This window comes from Arachis ipaensis, chromosome B5, assembly GCF_059453495.1.
Source record: "Arachis ipaensis isolate K30076 ecotype BB chromosome B5, ASM5945349v1, whole genome shotgun sequence".
NCBI lineage: Eukaryota > Viridiplantae > Streptophyta > Magnoliopsida > Fabales > Fabaceae > Arachis > Arachis ipaensis.
This window is the reverse complement of record NC_142440.1, coordinates 149,270,313-149,295,580: the sequence shown is the minus strand read 5'-3', so window position 1 is coordinate 149,295,580 and position 25,268 is coordinate 149,270,313. Positions and strand designations below refer to the sequence as shown.

The window sequence follows — 25,268 nt, the reverse complement described above, 5'->3', positions numbered from 1 at the left end:
ACAATATGTAACCAACACTCAAAAAGAGTGCAAAATATAATGATTTGTGTGTGCATGCTTTTTGTCAATCTATGTGTGCAAACTCTGTAATGTGGGTGCAAATTATACTATTCATGTTTGCATGTGTGTATGCAAAATCTGATAGAATGTCAAAAGTTTGGGGTGTTAGTGCCTCTAGAATTTCTGTTTTTGTATTTCATCGACTAACTACCTACCAGGTGACTTGTGGTTCACATTCTGCGCATCCTGAATTGAAAAAACAATTTGGATGCAAGATTTCTAGCGTAAAATTATCAGGAATGGAAAAGAAAATATGCGAACCACCCAGGGTAATTCTTGGCAAATAGTCACTTAAGTCACAACCTCAATGCAATGTTGGGTGTCTTGGTGATGGTGACTTACATTGACATTTGCCATATGCCTCTTAACAGTTCATGTAATGTAACACTTGGATGAAGATCATATAAGCTGCAATGTGCAGTTTAAAGAAACAGCACATTAAATCATGGATTCATCATAATTGCCTAATTACTTTCTGATTGGTGGTTCGACCCTTTGAAATGTAAACGGTTTATGCAGGAAGCAGTGGTAGCTAATGCTTCAGTGGTGAAGAGTGGAAGAAATTTGACTGTAGTTGCACTTGACTTCAAGCTCAAGAAAACTGAAAATTCTGTCTATATTTGTCATTCTACCTACTATAACATGCCAGCTTCTAGTCTATGATTATGAACATATAGCTTTCAGATGCAAGTGGCTCTAGATTCATATTGATTGTCATACCAAAATTCTTAAGATGAATTAGCCTATTCATAATGTTCTACTTCCCTCTGTTAATTCCAATGGGGTTATCCTCTTTTAGTGATAATTTACAAAACAAATATGAAATATTGTCAAACATATGATGTGGCAACCTAGAGTAGTAGTGTATTACACATAAAATTTTGTATTATAAAGTTTTTAACTTTGTTATTAACTGAGATGTAAGCACGTCATTGTAAAGACCATTCTAATCATATCAATAGTTTTTAAAATTTATATTAACTTTTTAAATAAATTTTAAATAACACCCACATCATTCATGTAGTAATATTTTACTTACCATTCAGTAATGTATGAACGTTACCAAAAAGGCAAAAACCAAACCTTTTAGATAATTATTATGGGTAAATTTCCTTTACAAGTGCAAATTTGCATAGATGATGAATTGATGATGGTTGAAACTGAAAAACCTGAGAAATCTAAGCAAGAAAAACATATCATTAATCAAACAGATATATTACAAACAATGGGGCACATGTTTACATGCACATCATATAAACACCTTTGTGTTGTCAAAAACTGAGCCACAGAGAATGAAAAATGTTTCTATACACCCTAACGTGCATCAAAAGCAATATCGTCTCTGCACCACAAAATCATTTACACAGTTTTGTAATGCCTTGATTGCCTTCCCTCTCCTAAGCATGGCTTCACTGCCAGTCTTTCCTATGACCTGGTATTGGCTCTTCATATCCATGCCAAGCTTTTCTGCTAATAAATGATCTTGAAGCAGAACATATACAACAATGGTATGGAAAAGTAAATTGAAATAGCCAATACAAGCAAGAAAATGTCCTACAAGCACAAGGCTACAATTCAAAGTGCTTCTGGTTTAACTAAAATGCTAATATTTCATTTTTCATAGAGTTCTACATTTTCAAGGTAGCATTTTATTACTGTCCATAGAAGAGAAAGAGAAGCTGGGGTAAAAAGTATGTTTGGATAACTGATATAAACAAAAGCTTAAATAGAGATATACAAGAGACATGTCTTGGACAGTTTTTTAGCCATTTTCTGTACTTTCAAAATGCGTGTAATTCCAGTTATACCATGACAAATTTGCAAAAAATTTCAATTTCAATTTTGAAAGGAATGACGAGAACAAATCATAATCCGCATACCATATTAACATAACCTAACATTGGTTTACGAAAAGATGGCATTGACAAAGGCCTCTGCATCAAAGGGTTGAAGGTCTTCTACACGTTCACCAACACCCACAAATTTAACAGGGATTCCAAGCTCATCAACAACACTGACCTGACAACAGATATCAGTGTCTTACAATTTCAACATGATCGCCCCAGCAAAAATAAATAATATTAGATTTGTTGAGCCCTAAAATAGTAGAGATCAGTAAGATGAAATGAAGAGAATACCACACAGCCGCCTCTTGCAGAACCATCCAGCTTGGTCAAAATTAAACCCGTAACACCTACAACCTGCACTTTGGAGGTTTTAGTGTTGAAACAGTTTAGGTAACAACTAACATCGAATTGATTTGGAAATATTAAGGGGCAATAATCACACTACACCCTAAAAAACTAATATGTGATAGACAATTCATTGGGTCACGGTTTGATAAAAGATGTAAGCACGGGAAGGGACAGAATGAAGTTTATTATTCCTATTAGTAGAACTTCGAACTGGTCAGACAAAAATCCAATTCAAAACATAAACTAGTGTTTACCTCATTGAACTCTCTTGCCTGTGGCAGCATATTCAAACCTGTAGTTCCATCCAGAACCAGTAGGATCTCCTGCAGACATCATCAATGCCAACTCAGGTAAGAAAGAAGTTATTGTTAGTGTCAGCCCATGAGGAATTAAAAATGTCAAAAGCGCACAATCTTGTTGAACAGGGATAAAGAAGTCATTTAGATGAACAGATTGTAAGAAAATACAGATATAGAGAGTTTTCGTACATTAACAAAGATTGTAAGTACTATAATGGCTCATCAAATTCTGTCTGGAAGTCTAAAAGCTTACCCCTCAGAGCCTCATATGAATAAAACTTGGGAAATCACTTTCAAATCATAAGTACATCTATCACCAGAAGTAAAATGCGTGTAAAAAGAGCAAAAAGTAACTGCCAAAAACTTGGACTTACATTAGGGGCACCAGCAACGACTTTGCTCACTGCCTTTTTACAAGAAATCAATTCTTCCATTAGGCTGTAATTAGTGTGTAAACCTGACAATTCAAAGTGATCAGCAGCGTTAGTATTACAAACAATAAAGTAGTTCATGAAAATACAAAATAGCTATCTGTAAAATTTCGCACTTACGTCCAGATGTATCGCATAAAACAATATCGAAACCTAGTTCTTTTCCCTTTTTCACAGCTTGTGTAAGCACTGCAAGTAATACAATATAGTAACAACTATAGATATAACAATAAAGACTAAAACAAATTTAATCGAATTTTTTAAAGAATAAAATCAAATAAAGTAAGAAATGAAGTTATGTGAAAAAGAATGAACAGAAGATCTGGTGGTAATTGAGTGAACTCTAACTTCATTTGTACCTGATGATGCTTTGGCTTTCTCTGATTCAGCCCTAACAATCTCACAATCAGTCCTTTCAGCCCATATCTCTAGCTGATCACCAGCAGCTGCTCTAAATGTATCACCAGCAGCCATCAGTATCTGGTTGATTTTTAAAGATACAAACAGAAAACCAGCATTAACCATCATATCCTAAGTAGTCATGGCATAAACCAAACTCAAGTAACATAATCTAACCTTTGCCCCTTCTTTCTTCAGTCTATACGCCAGCTTTCCTGCATGAAAGAGCTGTCATGTTCGCATGCTTTTAAATTTCTAAACTGTTTGCCTCTGCTTCATATCTTAAAAGAATTGGAGTTTTTAAGCACTAGTTACACTATAACAGCATCAACGACCAAACTTTAACCTATTAGTTACTCTATGCCATAAAAGTTTAATATTTTTCCAACCTCACCAAACACAATAAACTTAGATTATAAGTTTGTTCATAGGAGAGAAAGATAAAAGAAAATTGTGTTTCATAGCAATTTTTGGTTTCATTACAAGGCAAATAATAGGGTCAATTTCTTAAGTCTTTTTCTTACCCAGAGATGTTGTCTTTCCACCACCATTAACACCAACTATCATTATTACAGCTGGCTTCCTGAAGATAACAAATTAATCCAATATAAAGCACAAAATTGGCAACTAATAAAAATTGCTGTCTCATAACAATGTCAAAATCAAAAGTTAAATAGCCCTCTCACCTGAATCCAAGTTGAAGTTCAGTTTTACTCACCTTAGTCGTCAACAAATCCAAGACATTCTGTTTCAGTGCTTCCTAAAGCCATTCAAATCCATGCATAACATATTTCATGTCACAAAATTTGAAATTCCCTGGTATATTAAGTAATATAGATAAAATGATCAAAGTGCAAGGATTTTCTTCTATCAGAGTGTGTGTGCTGATTGAAATGATACCTTTATCTCAGTGCCTGATTTGAGCTTCCCTGACAATATATCCTCACGCAAATTCTCCACTATCTTAATAGTGATTTTTGGTCCAAAATCAGACACCAAAAGAGCCTGAACACAAAATGAACACATCAAATCATAAACTTAAATAGTAAATAATAAAAAACCATTTTCTTTTTCAAATAACATTACATTACGCATTTTATTATTTTAGGAGCTTTTCAATTTCGTAAGAAGCTAAACCTCTTCGAGCTCGTCGAGTACTCGATCGGTGTCGGAGAGATTCCAATAGAGAAGAAGCTCGTCGATGACGGCGAGGTTTTTCCGCGTCTTCGTGAACCCGCCGGAGAATATCTTCTCAACGTCGCTCTTCGCCTTCTCCTTTATTAGCCTCCCAAGCTTCGTGAAGAATCCGGTTTGACCAGCCATACACCTGAACCGCCCACCCGAATCGGGAACCGAACCGAGTTTCCCGGTACGGAAGAACGCGAATTGCGGTTGAGAATTATAAAAAGGTCTCGAGATTACTGAAGAGTAAGAAGCGCACATCGAAGAAGAAGAAGAAGCCATTTTTTTCCCTTCTTCACAGCGTTTCACTTCACTGAACCCAAACAAGTAACAAGAAAAAAGATAAAGTTAAACGGCGTCGTTTCAGTTTATTTTAGAGTGAATAAACTAATCACAACGAAATTATTTGGCACATGAAATAACGCACGCAGGTACTTGTTGGTAGATTTGTCTCTCGAATGTGGATAATTACTTATATATATAAATATAGTACTCTTGAAGAATTAGTAAGTTAGAGGTAGTTACAACCAAATGTATTGCAAGCGAACTTGTATTATTCCGAGAAATTCATCATGTAATAAAATATTTAGAGAAAATATTCATTTAAACAACATGTATGGAGAACCTTTTCAAAATAGTAAAAAAGACAAGAGCTCAGACGGCACTTGAGTTCATCCATTAGGATCAGAACGTGAAGGACCCTATCCAACACAGAGTTTGGATTACATCACCGCTCTCAACACACATTGCACCAGCCGGGAATCGAACCCGGGTCTGTACCGTGGCAGGGTACTATTCTACCACTAGACCACTGGTGCTTTGATGAAATTTGGTTAATCGGTTTTTAATTTCTATAAGGACAACTTTCTTACCACTTCTCTTATCCCACAAACATATACACACAATCTCTTGTGAATTTAGGAGTGCAGCTGCAACTTTTTTTAGATGATTTAATGCGTTAAAAATTTTAAAAATATATTTTTATTCTTTAGATATATTAATATAAAAGAGAACGGTTTAAAAATAATTTGGGAGAAGTTTGTGTTTGGCCCACAAAAAATAGTTTGAGATCCAAATAATTTTAAAAGTTCAAAATTTTTCATATGTCAAATTCAAGCTTATGAAAATAGTTTGATAGGCCATTTTGAAAAATGTATCTTCTCAATTTTTTTTAACAATTAAAAAAATAAAATGTGATCTCTCACCATTAATTTTATAAATAAAACTAAAAATAAATATAAAAAAAAAGAACAATGAAGGATTAAAGATCACACTTTACACTCTTAATTTTTTTTAACCATTGAGAAGGTCCATTTTCACCATTTTAGACCAATAAATATATAATTTTATTGTACTAAAAAGTATAATAACAAGGACTTGATCTTGTATCTTTTATTTTATTTAAAGTCTTTTATTTACTATTCTACTTATTTCTTTAACTACATGTATATATCTTCATTTTTTATATATTTAATATCTTTAATTTTATTTAATTGTATTTATTTATTTTGTATTTTTTTAAATTATCAAAATTCCTAACAAATTTTAAATCAAATTAAGTTTCAGAATTATTTATTATAAGTCTAACCTGTTAAGGGTGAACTCTAACCTGTTTTCTCTCTCATCAATAATTAATAGCAACCGTCTTATAATTAATGGTCGTCGTAGTAGTGGTAAGTTGTATTACAAATAAAGGAATACAAAGGGCAAAATTATCCATTCAAATCAAATACATTTTTGTTAAAGTGAAAATTTACATACAGTTATTTTTATATAAAATTGATATTTAAAAATTTTTAGATAATAGATAAATACTCTTTTCTCTCCTGACCCTTTATCCGAAAAACGACACATACCTTAATCTTCGTGTGTGTCATCTTTTGGGTAAAAAGTCATGAGCCGAAAAAAGTATTTATGTTTAGATAATTTAATATTTGCCTAGCTAGATTATCATCTAATAATTTTTAACTATTAACATCATATAAAAATAATTATATATTAATCTTCATCTTTATTAAACTATATTTATAAAAAAAATATTAATTTGTAAATTAATTAAATTTTTAATTTAGTTCAACGAAAATAGTATTTTAAAGATATTATATTTTAAATAGTAAAAGTTCAAGTGCAATCAATTTTTGGGCAATTTATCATATTAAATAATATGAAAACTAATTTTACCAGAATGCACAAAATGGAAAATGGATACCAAAATGCATTTTTTTCCTAATCTATGTAAATCGCGACAGGGGGTCCCGCAGTTTACGAATACACGTAATCCGCTATTGGGTGTCGCAGATTACGTGCAACTAAAAATGAGCATAAACCGCGACGGGGTGTCGCGGTTTACATGTTGGCGTAGAATGTGCATAAACCGCGAGAGGGGTGTAGCGGTTTATGCATTAGTATAAATACGCTGAAGGGGTCTCGCGGATTACATTTGTGTTGGAAAAGAAAGATTTCTAGAGAGAGAAGTAGTGGTTTTCTAGAAAAAGAAAAAGAGAGAGAAGTGGTTGAGTTGAGTTGAGATCGGAGCCGGGACCATGGCGGAGGCACGCAGTCTATACAGGCTAAACGGCGTTGCGAACATTGTTGGGAGCATAAACAAAGAGGTTAGTTTGGTTATTTTTAGTTAATGTATGTTGTATAATATTTTTCGTATTTTTTGGTGTTTTGGTTATTTTTAGTTTCGTAATTGTTAGTTAATTTATTTAAATTTAGATTTAAATTATTATTTTAAATCATACAATGTAGTATTTAAATTATTATTTCAATCGTTTATATCTTTCATTGAATTTTGTGATTAGAAAATAGGAAGTGTATGTCAGTTTAAACTTTAAAATTGTAGTTATGTGGTTGATGACTATAAATTATTACTGTTGGGTTTTTTATATGTTTGGTGTATTCTGTGACATGCTCCAGGCGACTAGGTGTATATATAGTGTCCGGAGGCAGCAGAACATGCCTCTGTATGACAGGATCGTTCCATATCTGGAAAGGGCCGGTTTGTACCACCTGGCGAGGCTCAACACCAGGTAGTTTTGGTTGGATGAGCCCTTAGTTAGTGCTTTCATTGAGAGGTGGCGTCCTGAGATGCATACCTTTCATATGCCCTTTGGAGAATGCACTATCACGCTGCAGGATGTAGTATACCAGTTTGGGCTGCCCATGGATGGTTTACCGGTATCCGAGTGCCTTACTGATTTTGAGAAGTTTATGGAAGAAGGAAAACCGGCATGGGAGTGGTTTGAGGAACTGTTTGGCGAGCTTCCACCATAGAATAAGGTGAAGCAGTATACAATCCACTTCACCTGCTTTCATGAGAGGTTTAGGGTGCTGCCAGATGATGCTACGAAGGAGACCGTACGCATATATGCACAGAGGAGCACAGTCGGTTATGGTGTGCATGTACTTGCTTGATATACTTCGCCATCATTGAGTGGCACCAGGTGGATAGGGTGCTGCCACAGCTGGGTGGTGTTCAGCACGAGCCTGAGCCGGCCTCGAATATTGATTGGCTCCATGCCAAGGATGGGAGGGTGGGGAGAGATAGTTCCCGAGCTACTACCAGGTATGGAACCTTAGTTGGAAGAACATGTTTGATGCTGTCCTAAGTATCCCCCGAGTGCCTGATCCCGAGGCATCCGCAGACTTTTTGCGATGGTGGTACAGAGTGTCTCTTAGGTTTATGTCGCCAGATTTCTTGATTGCCGATCCTAGGGCTGAGGAGATATCCCAGGATTTTGTTCAGAGAGGGTCGTCACAGGCTCCTTCTAGGGTACCCATGCCAGACGTTCCAGACAACAGGTGCGTGGAGCGGCGGCGACTCGTGGGTACCAGGGCTACAGACCAAGAGTGGCGATGGCTGGATGACATGATTCAGGATGATAGATCCAGTGACGACGGAGTCGGACATGCTGATCACCCTGTTCGGCGTGGCCATCCTCAACGTCGGGGTGGTTTAGCAGGGGGCACATCTACTAGTCCTGGTGATAGACTCACTGGGCATGCAGGGGCGGAGACCCAGGAGGTTCCTCTTACACATGTTTCGAGCTCCTAGATATACCATGACATCCATGGCCAGATGTATGATGACCTAGCGGGTCTACTTTCACGATGGATATGGACCACGAGGTTGGGAGTTCACAATTCTATTCTGACTTTGCAGATTTCATCCGGGATGACGATCCTCCGTATTTTCAGCAGTAGACCGCACAGGATCAGGTGCCTGAGACCCAACCCCAGATGAACGTTGCGCATGGGTACCACCCAGATATGGATGATATACAGCGGTACCAGCCGCAGATGTCTGACCCTCATGGATTCCACCCGCAGCTACATGTAGAACTTAATGAGCCTACTGGCAGTCCGTATGACAGTTCGTTGGGCATGGGAGGGACGCCTGCATCTGCATATGGCGTGGGCATGCCGGTCGATCCTCCAGCACAGCAGCGCCAGAGGCCCGCCAGAGTGAGACGGACCGCCCAATGTGGTACATGGTCGCATCTCCTGGGCGCATTTGGACATGACTCTGACGACGAGGATGAGGACAGGCAGGAGTCGTAGCTTACTATTTTATGGTTTCATTGATGATACCTATGTATGTCGGATTTACCATGTACTTTTCTATTATATGTGTTTGTACTTAGTTTATTTCCATTGAATTAGGTGTATGTAGCGTATTTTTTTTATTAACCACACACTTTGTTTTATGTTTATATAAATTGTTTACTAATGCATAAACCGCTACACCCCTCTCGTGGTTTATGCACATTCTATGCCAACACGTAAACCGCGACACCCCTGTCGCGGTTTATGCTCATTTTTAGTTGCACGTAATCCGCGACACCCCTATAGCGGATTACGTGTATTCATAAACCGCGGGACTCCTGTCGCAGTTTACATAGATTAAGAAAAAATGCATTCTGGTATCCATTTTTCATTTTGTGCATTCTTGTAAAATTGATGACTTAAATCTCGCCAAAGATCCGCGACAACATTGCACCACAACACACAACCGAAAATCTTAGAAATAAGAGAAGCATGAAGCTAGGAAAGCATACAAGAATTACAACATTCCCAAGCCTCAAAAGTAGGGTCATTCTTATTAGGTTTGGGAAGAGAACCATTCACAAATAGAAATTTGTTCTTCGTCTTTAGAAAAATTGTCACAGAACGAGACCAAGAATGATAATTTGTGATTGTTCAGGGGAATGGAAGTGAGTGAGATACCAGGATTTTCACTCGCATGAAAAAAATTGACTAGAAGGATCCTAATTGAGATTGGAGTTGGATCTGACGGAAGGAGAAAATTGAGATTGCATAGTCAAAAAGTGATGCATCATCAGCATGAAATTCTAAGATTCAGCGGTGGAGAATCGAGGATTTTCCAAATCGGAGCAAGGAGCGTGTGGATCAACCATTCTTTCAGCAAAGCAGTCAAAATCGGACAAAATGTTGTGAAAGCAAGTTCCACGAACTAGGAATCGTGCGCAAGAGAAATTGAAAATAGGACAAAGACGCTAATCCCCTTGAGACTCAACAAAAACGAGCACCTCCCTTCAATCCGTGTAAACTCGTGATCGGAGTCGACACTTCAATGGAACCGAAGCAAAGCACTCTCATCAACGCTGTCGTGTGAGTGAATCGGAGAAGATGAAAGAGAACAAGTGGAAAAAACACCCACTGCACTATATAAAAACTTAGAACCAGCTGGTAAATTGAAGAGGAAAAAGAGAATAAGATGAGTTCCAAGTTCAGAAATTGAGAACTTGCAGAATGGTTTAGAACTAACTATATCAATGAATTAACTTAATCATCTAGCCAGTTAGACTAATCATCCGTAACAACTTCTAACTAAATTGTATAGGATCTACTACTAACTAGTACAATGAACTTATGCTATATTTTCCAACAATTTGTCTAGTATTGATTTTTTTTTCTTGATGCTAACTAAACTTTAAATCTTTAGATCATAAAAAGCTTAATATCATATTATAAAATTATTTCTTCTAGTAATAATTTTATAATGTGTAAAATATTATAGCAGTTTATATATATTCTATTTCAATTTGTATGTAAAATCATAATAAGATCTCATAGTTTACGTATAAATTTTGAATCCGCTGGTGCTTTTAACAACTTATATAAAATTAAAACAAAATTAAAAAAAATACATCTTTTAAAAAATTATAAATAAATAATATTAAAAAGTTATTTTATTTAAGTAATTTCTCCTTAAATTTGTTTGCAGTCACATATAGACACTACTTTTAAATGTTTAAATAAAAATTAAAATAATAATGTTTTGTCCTTTTATCTGAATTTCTGAGAAGAAGAAGAAGAAAAAGAATTAAAAAGAGTAAATGCCCTTTCCGGTCCCTAACCATTTGCCTGATGGACTTCCCACCCCCTAAGAAATCTAAAAACCCAAATTGGTCCCTATCTACTTTAATATATGTACGTTCCAGTCCCTGCAACCGGTTCCAAGCAGGTCACTTGCTGATGTGTCAGTAACTTGTCCACGTGGGTTTCTCTCCTTCATAATTGAGACAAATTGCCTCCTGGACCTTTGTTGAAACGTTGCGTTTCATAAAGAGCAATTATCTCCTGGGTGTTCATAGTTATTTAGGATTTTTTTCTTATTCTTCATTGTGTGTAGAGTGAAGATAAGGGCTTTTCTCCTAAAGAAGAATATGGCTATGAAAGTCAGAGACTCTTCTTCAAGAACCGTGGAGGAAAACAGTAAAGCTGGGAAGAATTTGTGCTGGAGTCCGACTCTGGGTTCCACTGGGAGTATAGAGAAAAAGGCAAACCAAGGCAAGAAAAGATTTGTAGCACCCAGATGTCATTGTGGCACATATGCAATACTGTTTCAATCTAGCACTGCAGGAAATCCGAACATGCTTTTTTTTGTTACTCTTATTTTAAGGTAATCATCTTGTTTGAAGACAACAACTCATGTTATGGTTATTTACTCTAATTTAGTTATACTTAATTTATGTTATTTCATGTAGTTAGTAGAAGTTAAAATAGTGTATTGAGATATTATCATATTGTATTATTATGTAATTGTGAAACACATGTCTATGAAGATAACAATATAAATATTCAAATATGTGACACATTTAGAATTGCACTCATAAAAGTTGAAACTAATATATAAAGCGATTTATTGATTCACAAACCAAAGCATGAGTGTTCCACAAAAAGTTTACTCCAAAATATGAACAGCTCCAGAGTTTCACTCACAAGACCATGTGTGTTTTTTCAACTTGATACTAAAACAAATACCAAAAAAATTGATAGTATCTCTAAATCAACCCTGAGTATTATGTAGACTTCAAATCAAAACCTAATTATAACATCAAACTTAACCAAAATAACTAAAGTTCCACATTCCCTAAACAACATAATATCCATATAGCAAGTTCTTTTACTGTTTTTTTTTTTTTTTTTGTGGAGGCTTCATTCCTGGAGTTGGAATGAACTTGAATAGCCTTGATGAGGTCCCAGTACTAGCTGCTGCCAGAGTTTCATTGGATATTGCAAGAGAGGTTCTTTGTAAGCCTTGTCCTTCTGGTTGGGCTTGTAAATTGTGAGCAGGTGTGTTGGGCTACACTGGAGGACCTGGGGGCTTTCTTACACTCTGTTTGGGCCTAAACTTTGGAGCTGCAGAAGGGGGATGAGCCTTTGGAACCTGAGTTGTGGCCTGATTCATTGGAGCAGTTTGATCAGTTCCTGAAACCTGGTAAAACAATAGTAAATCACATATGGGCTCCAAAACTGCATCTTTTGTGTTTAAAAAAAAAGTTAAGAACTATGGTATGTCTACTGGACCTCCTAATTCATCTTTTACTGGCCCTTCCATATCTGTTTCTACTGGCCCTTGGGAAGAACCCAACCCACTCGGAGGTGTCTCAGTTCAATTTCCTTTACTAGATTCACCATATAGCACACGTCTCTTCCTCCTCCTCCCGGTATACCTCTTTGACGATTTCTTACCATTTTTCTTAGGTGACACTTTCTTCTTGATTGATGGAGACACCGATGCTTTTTTCTTTATTTTTTTTCATGTCTTTTTGGCGATTCAATATCACTACTATCAGTCTCATAACCAGGAGGAGGAGGCTTGTAGGCCTCATCTTCGGCACTCTCGTATCCGTCATCCGATGAAGAATCATCTGTGAACACAACGGGCTCTTCCTCTGGTTCTGGCTCTGGTTCGACTGCCATTGGTTGACTTACTGGGTGCTCAAAGTAAATGTAGAACTCATTTCTATCTGGACAACTTAGGGTGGCTTCACACATGTCATTAATATCCTGGTCACCCTTAAGGATATGAAGCCCAAACTCCAAGTTTCTTGCCGCTGGATCAAGCCAGTAAATTTCTTTGTATTCTGGATAACCTAATCCCCTGAAGAGTTCTTTCAAGTCCTTCTTGTTGACAAAATCAACATCCATGGGTGGAAATTTCTCAATCTTTCCATCTACATACCGTAACACTCCATTTGAATCTTTCTTTAATCTCCCACCATGGTGAAAAACAGGGACAACAAACACAGACATCTGTAAAAATTCAAACCACAACTCAGTAACAGAGCTAAACTTCAAACTTAATCAAGAATAAATAGACTATAATGTCTATCAGTTAAGAATTCTTAACTCATCAGTAAACACAAAGGTAAAAACTTTCAAAGTTAACATCACTATTATAGTTTCGCTACAATCCTAACTCATCAAACAAAGCTAGTGCTTCACCCCATCCACCTATAATCACCATGCAGAGGAGAACTGGGTTATCAAAGCTAATTTCACTCCCACTATCTGACACACTCCTCAACTTGACTACAATAAAAGATAAAGTAAGTCGAAGAGAACGAAGCATTCCTTACCTTTTCAAAGAAACATGCCAAATGCAGTCAATGTCTTCCCACACAGTGGTGCAACACGCTCGCACGTCCTCAACGTAACGCTCTTTTGGAGGGAAGGAGAAAGGTTTTCAGAATTAAAGGAAAATGTAAATGATGAGGGAGAGGAAGGTGTTTTATGAAATAACGCTCTTTATGAAACGCAACGTTTCAACAAAGGTCCAGGGGCAATTTGTCTCAATTATGAAGGAGAGAAACTCACGTGGACAAGTTACTGACACATCAGCAAGTGACCTGCTCGAAATCGGTTGCAGGGACTGGAACGTACATATATCAAAGTAGATCTAGACCGATTTGAATTTTTAGATTTCTTAGGAGGTGGAAAGTCCATCAGGTTAGGAACCGGAAAGAGCATTTACTCAATTAAAAATAATAATATTTTGTCCTTTTAAATGTAGTGAAGTGATGACATGAATAATCTAATGAAGAGGCAGTAGTAGTAGATACACAGGTAAACTTGTCTCCAAAGGCGCGCACACACTCCTCACTCGGTATATTCCTATCACTAATGACGCGTCAGAATTAATATTTTTTTATTAATATTAGATATTATTTAATTTATATTTTACTTTTATATTATTATAATTTAAAATTTAAATACTGATAATTAAAAATAATAAATTTTATTAGTTATATAATATTACGTTAATTAATATTTAATAATAGAAAAAAATTTATTCTCCTTCTTTACGAGATGTTAAAATGACACTCTCCTTCCCTCTATTTATAAAATGTACATTTTCCTAACTTATAACTTTTAAAAAACATCCTTTTTAACCTATTTTAAATTTTTTGTATTAATTAATTTTAACTTTATCTATTTAAAAAAAATTATTTTTTAAAAAAATACTTTTTAACAAAAATTTTATTTTTTATTATTAAATTTTGCTTATCAAATTATTATTTAATAAATTATTTTTTATTAATTAAATTATATTTTTATCAAAATATTTTTTAAAAAATTTAATAATTAAATTATTTTTTAATAATTTTGTAATTATTAAATTATTATTTTATCAAAATTTTTGTTAATAATTTTTTTATATTTTATTATTAATTTTTTAATATCAATATATATTATTTTAACATTAAATAAAAAAATCTTATAAATGTATAATAATTAATATATATTAATATTAAAAAATGATCTTATTAATATTTTTTTTAATATTAAAATAATATATATTGATCAAAAAATTAATAATAAAATATAAAAAAATTATTAACACAAAAAATTTAAATTAAATTAAAGAAAAAATTTTTAAAAAATTATAAAAAAAAGAAAATATACATCTTATCTTATAAATAGAAAAAAGAGAAATGTAACCTTTCCTAAAAGAGAGAAGTAAAATTTTGTCTTAATAATAAGTACTGTACGTATAATGGACTAATGGTGTAAGTGTAAGTAAGCTGAGGTCAAAAGTCAAAAAGTCCACGCATATATATATATATATATATATATATATATATATATATATATATATATATATATATATATATTGCTCTGCTATGCAGATCCACTAGACTAGGAAAGAAGTATGCATTGCTTACTTACTGTTTGATGTTTGAACGATTCTAGTAACTAGTAGCTAATCAAGTTGCTAGTATGGCGAGACAGGGGGAAGAAAGGGAGGAAGTGGGTGGCGGGGATGCCGCCTGCTACTATATATATATATATATATTTCACGAAAGAACTCGTCAACTTCTTTTGCTATTTCTTTCTCTTCTTCGTGTTCCCTTCCAACAAATTTTTCTACCCCTTGACATCCTTATAAGAGCATTGTTCGGTAGGTCGGTTACTGAACGGTTCGGGTTGTGATCCGAGATGATGATTGGGGCTCGTCGAGTCGTGGACTGTCGGCTAGCGGAGTGCAAGGTCCCGAGTACTTCAAGTGAGAGAGAGGGGGGTGCCACCTGCAAAGACACTCCGACGCTCTTGTCAGTAGGGTGTGCAGGCGGATAAGGTGATAGAGTATGTGACGTACCTCTGGGGGAGTGCAAGCCTCCCCCTTTATATACCTGTCAGAGGTGGGCCCGATGAGAGCAGGCCCATGTTTCCAGGGAGGTTACCCCCCAGCTGTGCATGAGCTGTACTGGACGCGTGTCCGAGGTCGTTGTGGGGCATGTGTCCGGTTCGGGTGGCATCCGGGTCGGGTCGACCCGCAAGGACTCTGGGCCAGGCCGTAACAGTGCCCCCAACGCGCCAGTGATGTTCGTGGGAGACATCGATGGCGCGTGATTTCCTCGTTCGTGTGTTGTCGCCAGATCGGTTGTTCGCGGGGGTGACGTGCTCCCTGCGCGCGTGTCTCTTGGTTGCCAAGGCGACCGTTTCGTCGCTTCGTTCTTCACGCTGAGCATTGAATGCTCATAATGGGTTACTAAAATCCCGCGTGCAAAGACCTTTTTACCCCTGGCCTCTTTGCGCTTCGTGCTGCGGTTTTTAAACAGTTTCTTATTTCTTTTGTTCCCACTTTTGCTATTCCCACTTTTTTTCTCCCTGATATCCAAATTTCCTCCGTTTCAAGCGTTTTTGTGCCTCATCAACCACTTGTTCGAGGTTCTTTGTGCTTCTCCAACCACTTTCAAGTTCCTTCGATTAATTCAGGTATTTCTAGAATCCTTCTCTTTTCTGTTTTGTTCTTGCGTGCTTGTTGTATGTGTTTGTTTCTCCATTTTTACTGTTATGTTGCTATATGGCTTTCTGATGATAGGTAGAGTATTAGGGCAGGGGTACCATTCCAGGGTAGATTTTTAGGTGGGTTGCTTGGTCCATACTTTGATCTTAACTGTTCAGTAGGATGAATTATAGTTTCTGGGTATTTTCCGGGCTCCCGATCTCGTAGACTAACGGAGTGGTACCCCGCTGTAGGTATGCCTCGTGTTGTCTCCCGGGCTTCCCCCTCCGCGGCCAGCTATGATCCGTACGCCTGGGTAACCTCGGATGTAAAGAATTCGCCAAACCAGATGGATCTGGCGGAATTGACGGAGTTCCGGCAGGCCGGGTACTTGTGCGGGGGAACAGATGAAGAGGCCAATTATGAGACCTTCGTGCCTGCCCCCCATGAGCGGCTTTACGAGGTCAATCTTCACTCTCCCCGTATTGCCGACTGGATTTGGTTTTACAAATCTATGTTCACCCAGGTTGGGGTTCGCCTTCCGTTTTTCGAGTTCCAGATGTCACTCTTAAATCGGATATCTGTGTCTCCGTCGCAGCTCCACCCGAACAGTTGGGCTTCTATCCGCTGTTTTGAGATGGTGTGCGAGTATCTCGAACTGCCGGTGTCGGTGGATGTCTTCCTTTTCTTCTTCAACCTTACCAATCCTTCCAAACAAGGGAAGGCGAGGAAAGGGTTCCTTTCTTTCCGGTCCGCCCAGGGTAGGAGAATCTTTGGTCTGTTCGAGGATTCCTACCACGGGTTTAAAGATAAGTTTTTCAAAGTCCGTCCCGTTAGAGGTCGGCATCCTTTTTGGTTATCCTTGGAGGGAGAGCGCCTCATCCCCACTTACTGGAGCTTTGGGGAGGGGTCAAATCCTTTTATTAAGGTAACGTATAAGAGGATGTCCTCGGTAGATAAGCAAATAGCCGATGTGCTATTTGCTCTTTTTGAGAAGAACCCCGTGAACCCTCATCTCCTTATGGGTGAACGGGAGGCCGCCAGGAGCTATATCCGTGAGTCTTCTTGTTTTGTATTTTTGTGATGTTTATTATTCTTTGTTTTATCTGATCTAACGGCTAACGTGTTTGTCCGTTTGTTGCAGTGGAGATGTCTGCTACAGTGACGGGTCTTGAGAACCTGATGAAGACCTTCTTCGAAGAAAGTGATAACGAGAAGGCCGCGGAGAAGGATGCCGGGAAATCGGCTGGACCCTCCGAGGAGAAGGAGGACCAGACTAAGGCCCCTCCCCAGGATACCGAGATGATGGGTGAGAACCAAGAGGGGGCGCACGCTTCTCCCCCTCCCGAGGTCATCGTTGGCGGGCACTCGCCCTCTGTTCCTCCAGAAGACAACGATGTGGAGCTCATCCACACCCCTAAGAGGCGGAGGGCGTCTTCGAGCCCGGAGGGGGCTCTCACCATCATGGAGAGGAATTTTGATGCCACAACTTTTATTGACTCGCAGCTGATTCCTGGGACAGAGGAGCATTTCCACGGTACCGATCTTGCCGGGCAGGCGAGATGGATGTATCGGACTTTGCTCCGGGGGGCCGTGATAGCTCGAAAGGCTGAATTCGAGTTGTCGGGAATGCAGTCCCTTCGGAGGAAGCTCGAGTCCTCTGCCAAGGCAAACAATGACTTCAAGGTGCAGGTTGAGCTGCTTCAGAGCCAGTTGTCTGAGATGGGGGAGAAACTCAAGGCGTCCGACGAAAAGGCGACGTCTGCCGAGGAAAAATTGAAGGCTTCCGACGAGACGGTGGCCCGTTTAGCTGAGCGGGAGATGACCTTGGAGAGCCAGCTGAACGCCGCTCAGGGTCGGGTAGCACTCTTGGAGAAAGAACGTGACCAAGCCGTGTCGTCGGCTAAAGCCGTTAAAGTCGAGGTCGAGGAGCTCCGGAAGAAGCTGAAAGCGACCAAAGAGCAAGGGAAGAGTGCGATTTCTATGACTGAAGATGCTCTGAAAGCCCAAGTGAAGATCGTAGCTCCCGACTTCGACACATCGGCTATTGGGGTCTTCAAAATGATCCAAGACGGCAAGGTTGTCGACATGCCTAGGAAGTGACTTCTTTTAACTTAGACATTTTGATGTAGATTTGTTGAACGTTTGTTGCGTGTTTTGTAATTTGACACTTCCGTAACGTTTATGTTAGGTTGGTCGTTTGGCCGAGTGGCCGTTACAATCTTTCGCCTTGCTCGTCGTATTATTTTCGTTAACGCTTTTTCGTGATGGGCTTATTGCTTGTGCCCGTTTTGTCGTCTTTATGTTGGTAATGATTCGGACCGATTTGGTCGTGTTGTCGCTGCGTTAATCGTGGCTATGGTCTATTTGGCTCCCGGGGTGATCAGTCCTGGGCTGCCGTTTTAGGACGCAATTGTTGTGAAACGCGTATTGGGAAGTAACAGATAAGAAGGAGGATGTTTTGACAAGTGAGAATTAATCATCAGCTAGGCAAGCTCGTTAATATGGCAAGTATTCAATAAGAGTAAATGGCTAAAAAGTGACTAGAAATTAACATGTCAATCAGAGCAAGCATACATAAGTCCGCTAGGCCTCCTGGTCGGTTTGCCCGAGTCAGGAGTAGAATCTTCTTAGATTACCTGCGTTCCACGTTCTAGGGATTTCTTTGCCGTCAAGTCTCTCGAGTTTGTAGGCACCCTTGCCAAGCACCTCTCTAATTCTGTAGGGACCTTCCCAGTTTGCCGCCAGCTTCCCTTCCCCAAGAGTCGGCAGACCGACGTCGTTGCGTCGCAAGACGAGGTCTCTTTCTCCAAAATCCCTCCTAAGGACTCTAGCGTTGTAGCGCAGGGCTATTCTTTGCTTCAATGCCGCTTCTGACAAATGGGCCATCTCCCTCGTCTCCTCAACCAGGTCCTTTTCTACCGCTTCGTCCACACCTGCGAGCAGTAGCCGCGGGCTCGGTTCGCTGATTTCGACGGGTATCACGGCGTCGACCCCGTATGTTAGGCGAAAAGGGGTTTCCCCCGTAGCGCTTTGCTCGGTTGTTCGGTAGGACCACAGGACCAAAGCGACCTCGTCGGCCCATGCGCCTTTCTTGTTGTCTAGGCGCTTCTTGAGGCCGAGTAGGATGATCTTGTTTGCGGACTCCACTTGTCCGTTCGTCTGGGGGTGTTCCACTGAGGAAATTTTTGTTTTACCCCTAGGCCGGTGAGGAATTCCGTGAATTTCTTGTCAGTGAATTGTGTTCCGTTATCCGAGATGATGATATCCGGGATCCCGAATCGGGTTATCACCTGTCTCCACATGAATTTCCTGCAATTAGAGGAGGATATGCTGGCTAGTGGTTCGGCCTCTATCCATTTGGCGTAGTAGTCGATGGCCACTATGAGATACTTGACTTGTCCTGGGCCAACCGGGGAGGGTCCCAGGAGGTCGATTCCCCATTGAGCGAAAGGTCGTGTGGTCGTCAGAAGGCTCAGTTCAGAGGCCGGTGCCTTGTGGAAATTGGCGTTTTGTTGACACTTTACGCACTTTCTAACGAATTCCTTGGAGTCCTTCATCATTGATGGCCAATAGTATCCAGCTCGGATGAGCTTCCTTGCTAGGGCTTTGCCCCCGATATGGTGGCCGCAGCATCCCTCGTGGACTTCTCTAAGTACGTAGTCCGTCTGGTCGGGATGCAAGCACTTCAATAGGGGCTGGCTGAGCCCCTTTCTGAACAGTTGTCCTTGTATGATTGCATATCTGGCCGCCTCCCTTCTCAGTGTTTTGGCAGCCTTCTCATCGTCAGGCAATTTACCGAGCTCCAGGAAGTTTATAATGGGGTCCAACCACGAGGGGCTTAACTCCGTCAGATGGAGGGCGACCGTTGGCTCCTTCGCCATGCCCTGAATGAGAGACTGGTTACCCGCCCCTGGCTTTGTGCTCGCTAGTTTGGACAGGAGGTCCGCCCGTGTGTTCCTTTCTCTTGGGACGTGTTGGATCATGACCTCTTGGAACTGACTCGTCATTTCTTTAACCTTTTCCAAGTATTTTTGTAGGAGGGGGTCCCGGGCTTGGTAGCTTCCGTTTACCTGTGAGGTGACGACCTGTGAATCACTGCATACGTCGACCTTCGACGCCCCGACTTCCCGCGCTAGCATTAGTCCGCTTAAGAGAGCTTCATATTCCGCTTGATTGTTCGACACAGGGAACTCGAACTTGGTCGATTGCTCGTATATGATTCCTGCCGGGCTTTCTAAGATGACCCCTGCTCCCCCGGACGTTTGGTTGGAGGCCCCGTCCACGTGGAGCCTCCAAAGTGTTCCCGTTTCCTCGGGGGGATCACCCGTTACCTCAACCAAAAAGTCTGCCATTGCCTGGGCCTTGATTGCGTGCCGGGGCTCGTACTGCAAGTCGTATTGGGAAAGCTCGATGGCCCAGGTCATCATCCTACCAGCCAAGTCAGGTTTTTGTAGTACTTGGCGAATTGCCTGGTCCTTCCTCACGACTATACGGTGACTCTGGAAGTATTGCCTTAACCTTCGGGAGGAAGTTAGGAGCGTAAATGCCAGCTTTTCCAGTTTGCTGTACCTCAGCTCGGCTCCTTGCAGAGCCCTACTGACGAAGTAGACCGGCTGCTGAGTTTTCCCTTCTTCTCTTACAAGCACCGCTGCGAGCGCTTCCTCTGTTACTGCCAGGTAGAGGTAGAGTGATTCTCCGGCCTTGGGCTTTCCGAGCACAGGAGGCGCTGCTAGGATCTCCTTGAAGTGGTTGAATGCCTCCTCGCACGCCGGGGTCCATTCGAATGCTATTCCCTTTTTCATCAGATTGAAGAAGGGTAGGGCTTTTGCTGCCGATGCACCGAGAAAACGGGATAGAGCCGTCAGCCTTTCGGCCAATCGTTGGACGTCTTTGATACAACCCGGGCTCTTCATCTGGAGAATCGCTTGGCACTTCTCGGGGTTCGCTTCTACCCCTCTTTGGGTGATCATGAATCCCAGGAACTTCCCGGCCTCCATAGCAAAGGCGCATTTGAGTGGGTTAAGCCTCATACCGTGTTGCCGGAGGGACGCAAATACGCCCCTCAGGTCGCTCAGGAGATCGTCTGGTCGTGTGGTTTTTGCGAGGATGTCGTCCACGTAGACTTCCACTGTCTTGCCTATTAGTTCACTGAATATCTTGTTCATCAATCTCTGGTATGTGGCGCCAGCGTTTTTTAGACCAAATGGCATTACTTTGTAGCAATAGGTCCCTCCTGGCGTTATGAATGCCGTTTTTTCCTCGTCGGGTCGGTGCATCGGTATCTGGTTGTACCCAGAATAGGCGTCCATGAAGCTCAGATACCGGTACCCCGCCGCTGCGTCGACGAGTGCGTCAATATTGGGCAAGGGGTAGCAGTCCTTAGGACATGCCTTATTGAGGTCAGAGTAGTCTACACACCTTCTCCACCTCCCATTATGTTTCTTCACCAAAACTACGTTCGACAGCCAGGTCGAGTAGTCCAATTCTAGGATGAACCCCGCTTCAAGGAGGCTGGCCGCCTGCCTGGCCACCTCCTCTGCCCTTTCTTGCGACATCTTTCTCTTCCTTTGGGCCACTGGCCTGGCTTCTGGTTTGACGGCCAGATGGTGTGACATGAGTTGGGGATCTATCCCTGGCATGTCGGCTGGCGTCCAAGCGAAGAGGTCGGCATTGGCTCTGATCATCTCCATCAGAGGCTCTTTCAATTCATGGGGAAGGTTTCTGTTTATAAACGTGAACTTCTCGTCCCCCTCACCAACCCTGAATTTCTCCAAGTCCCCTTCTGGCTTAGGTCTGGGCTTATCTTGTATCCTGGCGTCCAGGTCGGCGAGAAAAACTCCTGAAGCTTCTTTGGACTTTTTCCTGAGAGAGAGGCTGGCGTGGTCGCAGGCGACCGCCGTTTCCAAGTCTCCTCTGATGGATCCTACGGATCCGTCATCAACAACAAACTTCATCACGAGCAGCTTCGTACTAATGGCGGCCCCCAGGTCGTTGATGGTTTTCCTCCCCAAGATAATATTGTAAGCTGTAGAATCTCGTAAGATTACAAAATCGGCCATCACGGTCCTTCGCTTTTGCCCTTGCCCCACGGAGGTTGGGAGCGAGATGATTCCATCCGGCTTGATGAAGTGGTCTCCCAATCCTACCACACCGTGTGGGTGGGTCGCCAGATCGGTATCTCGTAGTCCTAGGGCATCAAAGACATTCCGAAACATGATGTTCGAGTCTGCCCCCGTATCCACCAGGATCCGCTTGACGAGGCCGGTTCCGACCCTGGCCGTGATGACCATGGGGGGACTTTCTGGCATCTCATCGAACCATCGGTCTTCGGGAACAAAGGAAATGGATGGGAGTACCCGAGAACTTCTGGCAGACGAGGAGGAGACTGCAAGGACCTTGGCGTCTTTTTTCTGTGCTGATTTCGACCTTGGGGCGGAGTTTCTCGCTGTTACTACGTTCACCACCGTGAGATCGTGGTCGCCCCTCTCTGGTTCTCGGCGTTGTCTTGCCGCCCGGGATTTGTCTTCGCCTTCATGATCCCGATTGCGTCTCCTCGGCTCCCTTATAAGGTGGGAGAAATCGACAAGTTTTTCGTCCCTGATTGCCTGCTCCAGGGCGTCCTTTAGGTCGAAGCAGTCTTGGGTTTTGTGTCCGTATCCCTTATGATATTCGCAGTAGAGGCTCTTGTCTCCACCCGTCCTGCCCTTCAGAGGTCGGGGTTTCGTCAGTATCCCCCTCTCTGCTATTTGTTGGTAGACTTCCGTGATCGGTGCCGTGAGGGGGTGTAATTGGTGAATTTTCCGATTCGGGGGAATGGCTTCGAGGCTTTGCTCGGGCCGCCGTCCTTGGTGTGGTCCCTGGCGTGTTCCCTAGTTTTCTCTCTGCTTTCGTGGTGCCGGGCTTGGTTGTAGGCGGGTTGCTGTTTATTGGCAGCCACGACCCGGCTTACTTCCTCGTCGTTGATATACTCCTTAGCCACGCACTGGATCTCCTGCATTGTTCAGACTGGCTTTGTAGTAAGGTGCTTCCTGAAATCCTCATTCAGGAGCCCATTCGTCAAGCATAAACTCGCCACCGAGTCCGTCAAACCGTCAATTTCCAAGCACTCGTCATTGAAACGGTCCAAGTACTTCCGGGTCGACTCCCCGGCTCTTTGGGTCACCCCTAGCAGATTGATCGGGTGCTTGGCTTTTGCGATCCTGGTTGTGAATTGAGCCAGGAAGGCATGGCTGATGTCGGAGAATTGGGTCACCGAGCCCTGCGGGAGGTTATTGAACCACCGTATTGCAGGCCCCGACAGAGTAACCGGGAAGGCGCGACATCTTACCTCATCTCCTACTCCTTCTAAGTTCATCCTGACCTCGAAGGCCGTTAGATGCTCCAGGGGGTCCTGTGTTCCATCGTACCTCATGTCCGTCGGCTTGTCAAAATGCTTTGGCAGCCGGACCTCGAGTATGGAGCGGTGGAACGGGGTGACCCCTATTATCAATGTCGCGTTTAAGTCATTCTTCGTCTGCAGTTTTATCTTTTTTAAATTCATCTATATATTGCATAACATGACTTTACAATATGATCATTGTTATTTTGTAATTTTTAAAATTTTTTTCACATTTTTATATATAATTTTTTATATGCATTTCAGAAGATAAAGAGACATTTTTTACTTTATAAGACTATATTATTATTAATTTTGGTTGACATTAGGTTTAATGGCATAGAGAAAAATGTTAACAACTTTGTTTTAAAAAGTGCAATATAGCAAGTATTATTCAATATTAAACTATTAGTTTAAATTTTGAGTTATTTATTTGAATATTTAATTTAATTTATGGATTTTTCAACTTTATTTTATTTAGTTAGCAGGTTAAGTTTTATGTAGTCTTTAAAGAAAATTGGACTGCATTTTAAAAATAAAGGCTTTCTGAGTCTTTAGAATGTTGTTGTATATTTTGCTCATTGAATTCAAGGTGTGAAAATAAAAGTGATTACTTAAAAATTTGTATGCAAGAAGAAAACATGGTGGATCCATATATATAATCATTCTTCTAAGCAATTTTTATAAGTTGTTGTAAGATAGTAAGAGAAGCCGAGAAAGAATTTCATTACTAATGACTCATGAGTGATGAGTCCATGACCATGTATGTAGATATTATCCGTTTGACGTTTACTCATGCCATGTGGAATAATTAAGCAACAACATATATTAGGTTTGGTTAAATTATCATCTTCACTGATTGATTAATTTATGTACGAAAATTAGAGCTTTCAAACCTTAAATTCTATAATAACTCCAACTGTTAAAGAATTATTATGATGAATTGATGATGATAACTTGATAAGGGTATGTATGTATGTAGGGTTTTTCATTTTTCTCAATTATTGGTGGCTTTGTGGGATCATCATTTTCCAATGAGGAATCCAAGAAGGTGCGTATCTTTGCCGTTGCATAATCTTTTTCACAATCTGGTGATGAAAGTTCTTCAGGAATTGATATAAAGAAGAAAAATATTCCTCAATTATCAGAAAATTTAATTATTATTACATATTTTTTTAATATTTTTATAATGAAGAGTTCAGATTTAATGAATTAACAAAGTGTGCAGCACTCCATACTTAGTAAAGAGCGTTTAAGGATGAGTCAAGTTTATTAAAATTTAAAGGTTACGGAGTTAAAGTCACAAACGTGAGTTACCTATTTGTTGTATAGCACAACTTTACAGAAAATGCAATGTTCCTATTTCTTTTACCCATCTTAGAGTGGGTTTAAACTTTAAAGTACATAATAATAAATAAAAATATAAGGGGATAAAAAGGAACAAGATTGATGGAGAATGCACGCACTAGCATCTATAAATAGGGTTCAAACAAGTGAAGGAAGCAAAACTAAAATATAAATCATGTAATTTCGGCCTGAGTCAACAAACTAACCAGTCTAAAAGAAACCAAGAGCAAAATATATGTATCAACTCAATGCTAGAACTCAGAGTGACAATGGCTTTAGTGCTTTCAACTCGATAAACTTCCTCATTGAATTGATCACTTTCAAAATGATCAAATGGAAGGGAAGAATGACGCAGTGACTCTTTCCTCATAAGATCTCCACTAGCAAGGTGTTGCTCTAGTCGAGAATATGTGACTGAATCCCCAGTGAAAT

The 25,268-nt window shown here is 40.3% G+C and overlaps 3 protein-coding genes, 1 non-coding gene and 1 pseudogene across 7 annotated transcripts; 2 read left to right on the top strand and 3 right to left on the bottom strand.

The window, feature by feature from the left end:
- Window positions 1-1,239: 1,239 nt before the first annotated feature.
- On the bottom strand, window positions 1,240-5,142 carry LOC107644417 (cell division protein FtsY homolog, chloroplastic). Of its 4 annotated transcripts, XM_088487693.1 has the most exons (13): window positions 4,994-5,142; window positions 4,522-4,879; window positions 4,285-4,389; window positions 4,071-4,144; window positions 3,909-3,967; window positions 3,562-3,599; window positions 3,345-3,465; window positions 3,106-3,174; window positions 2,929-3,011; window positions 2,510-2,578; window positions 2,199-2,261; window positions 1,941-2,079; window positions 1,240-1,527 (listed from the first exon to the last, which is right to left on the bottom strand). In XM_088487693.1, the coding sequence occupies exons 2-12, from the start codon at window positions 4,846-4,848 to the stop codon at window positions 1,966-1,968; spliced, it is 1,122 nt and encodes a 373-aa protein (XP_088343819.1). In that variant the 5' UTR covers window positions 4,849-4,879; window positions 4,994-5,142; the 3' UTR covers window positions 1,240-1,527; window positions 1,941-1,965. The 4 variants fall into 4 exon arrangements, with proteins under 4 accessions (XP_088343819.1, XP_088343818.1, XP_020958640.1 ...); XM_088487692.1 differs by lacking the exon at window positions 4,994-5,142 and having other exon boundaries at window positions 1,240-1,542; window positions 4,522-4,954; XM_021102981.2 differs by lacking the exon at window positions 4,994-5,142 and having other exon boundaries at window positions 1,240-1,530; window positions 4,522-4,954.
- Window positions 5,143-5,313: 171 nt separating this feature from the next.
- TRNAG-GCC (transfer RNA glycine (anticodon GCC)) lies at window positions 5,314-5,384 on the bottom strand. The gene has a single exon. It is a non-coding gene; the product is annotated as a tRNA-Gly (tRNA).
- A 2,966-nt stretch (window positions 5,385-8,350) lies between these two features.
- Window positions 8,351-9,132, top strand: LOC148566194 (uncharacterized; annotated as a pseudogene).
- A 7,922-nt stretch (window positions 9,133-17,054) lies between these two features.
- Window positions 17,055-18,214, top strand: LOC148566193 (uncharacterized). Its single transcript, XM_088487427.1, has 2 exons — window positions 17,055-17,166; window positions 17,256-18,214. Exons 1-2 carry the CDS (start codon window positions 17,055-17,057, stop codon window positions 18,212-18,214), a joined length of 1,071 nt encoding a protein of 356 aa, XP_088343553.1.
- A 4,900-nt stretch (window positions 18,215-23,114) lies between these two features.
- LOC148566192 (uncharacterized) lies at window positions 23,115-23,525 on the bottom strand. Its single transcript, XM_088487426.1, has one exon. It carries the CDS (start codon window positions 23,523-23,525, stop codon window positions 23,115-23,117), a length of 411 nt encoding a protein of 136 aa, XP_088343552.1.
- Between the last annotated feature and the right edge of the window lie 1,743 nt (window positions 23,526-25,268).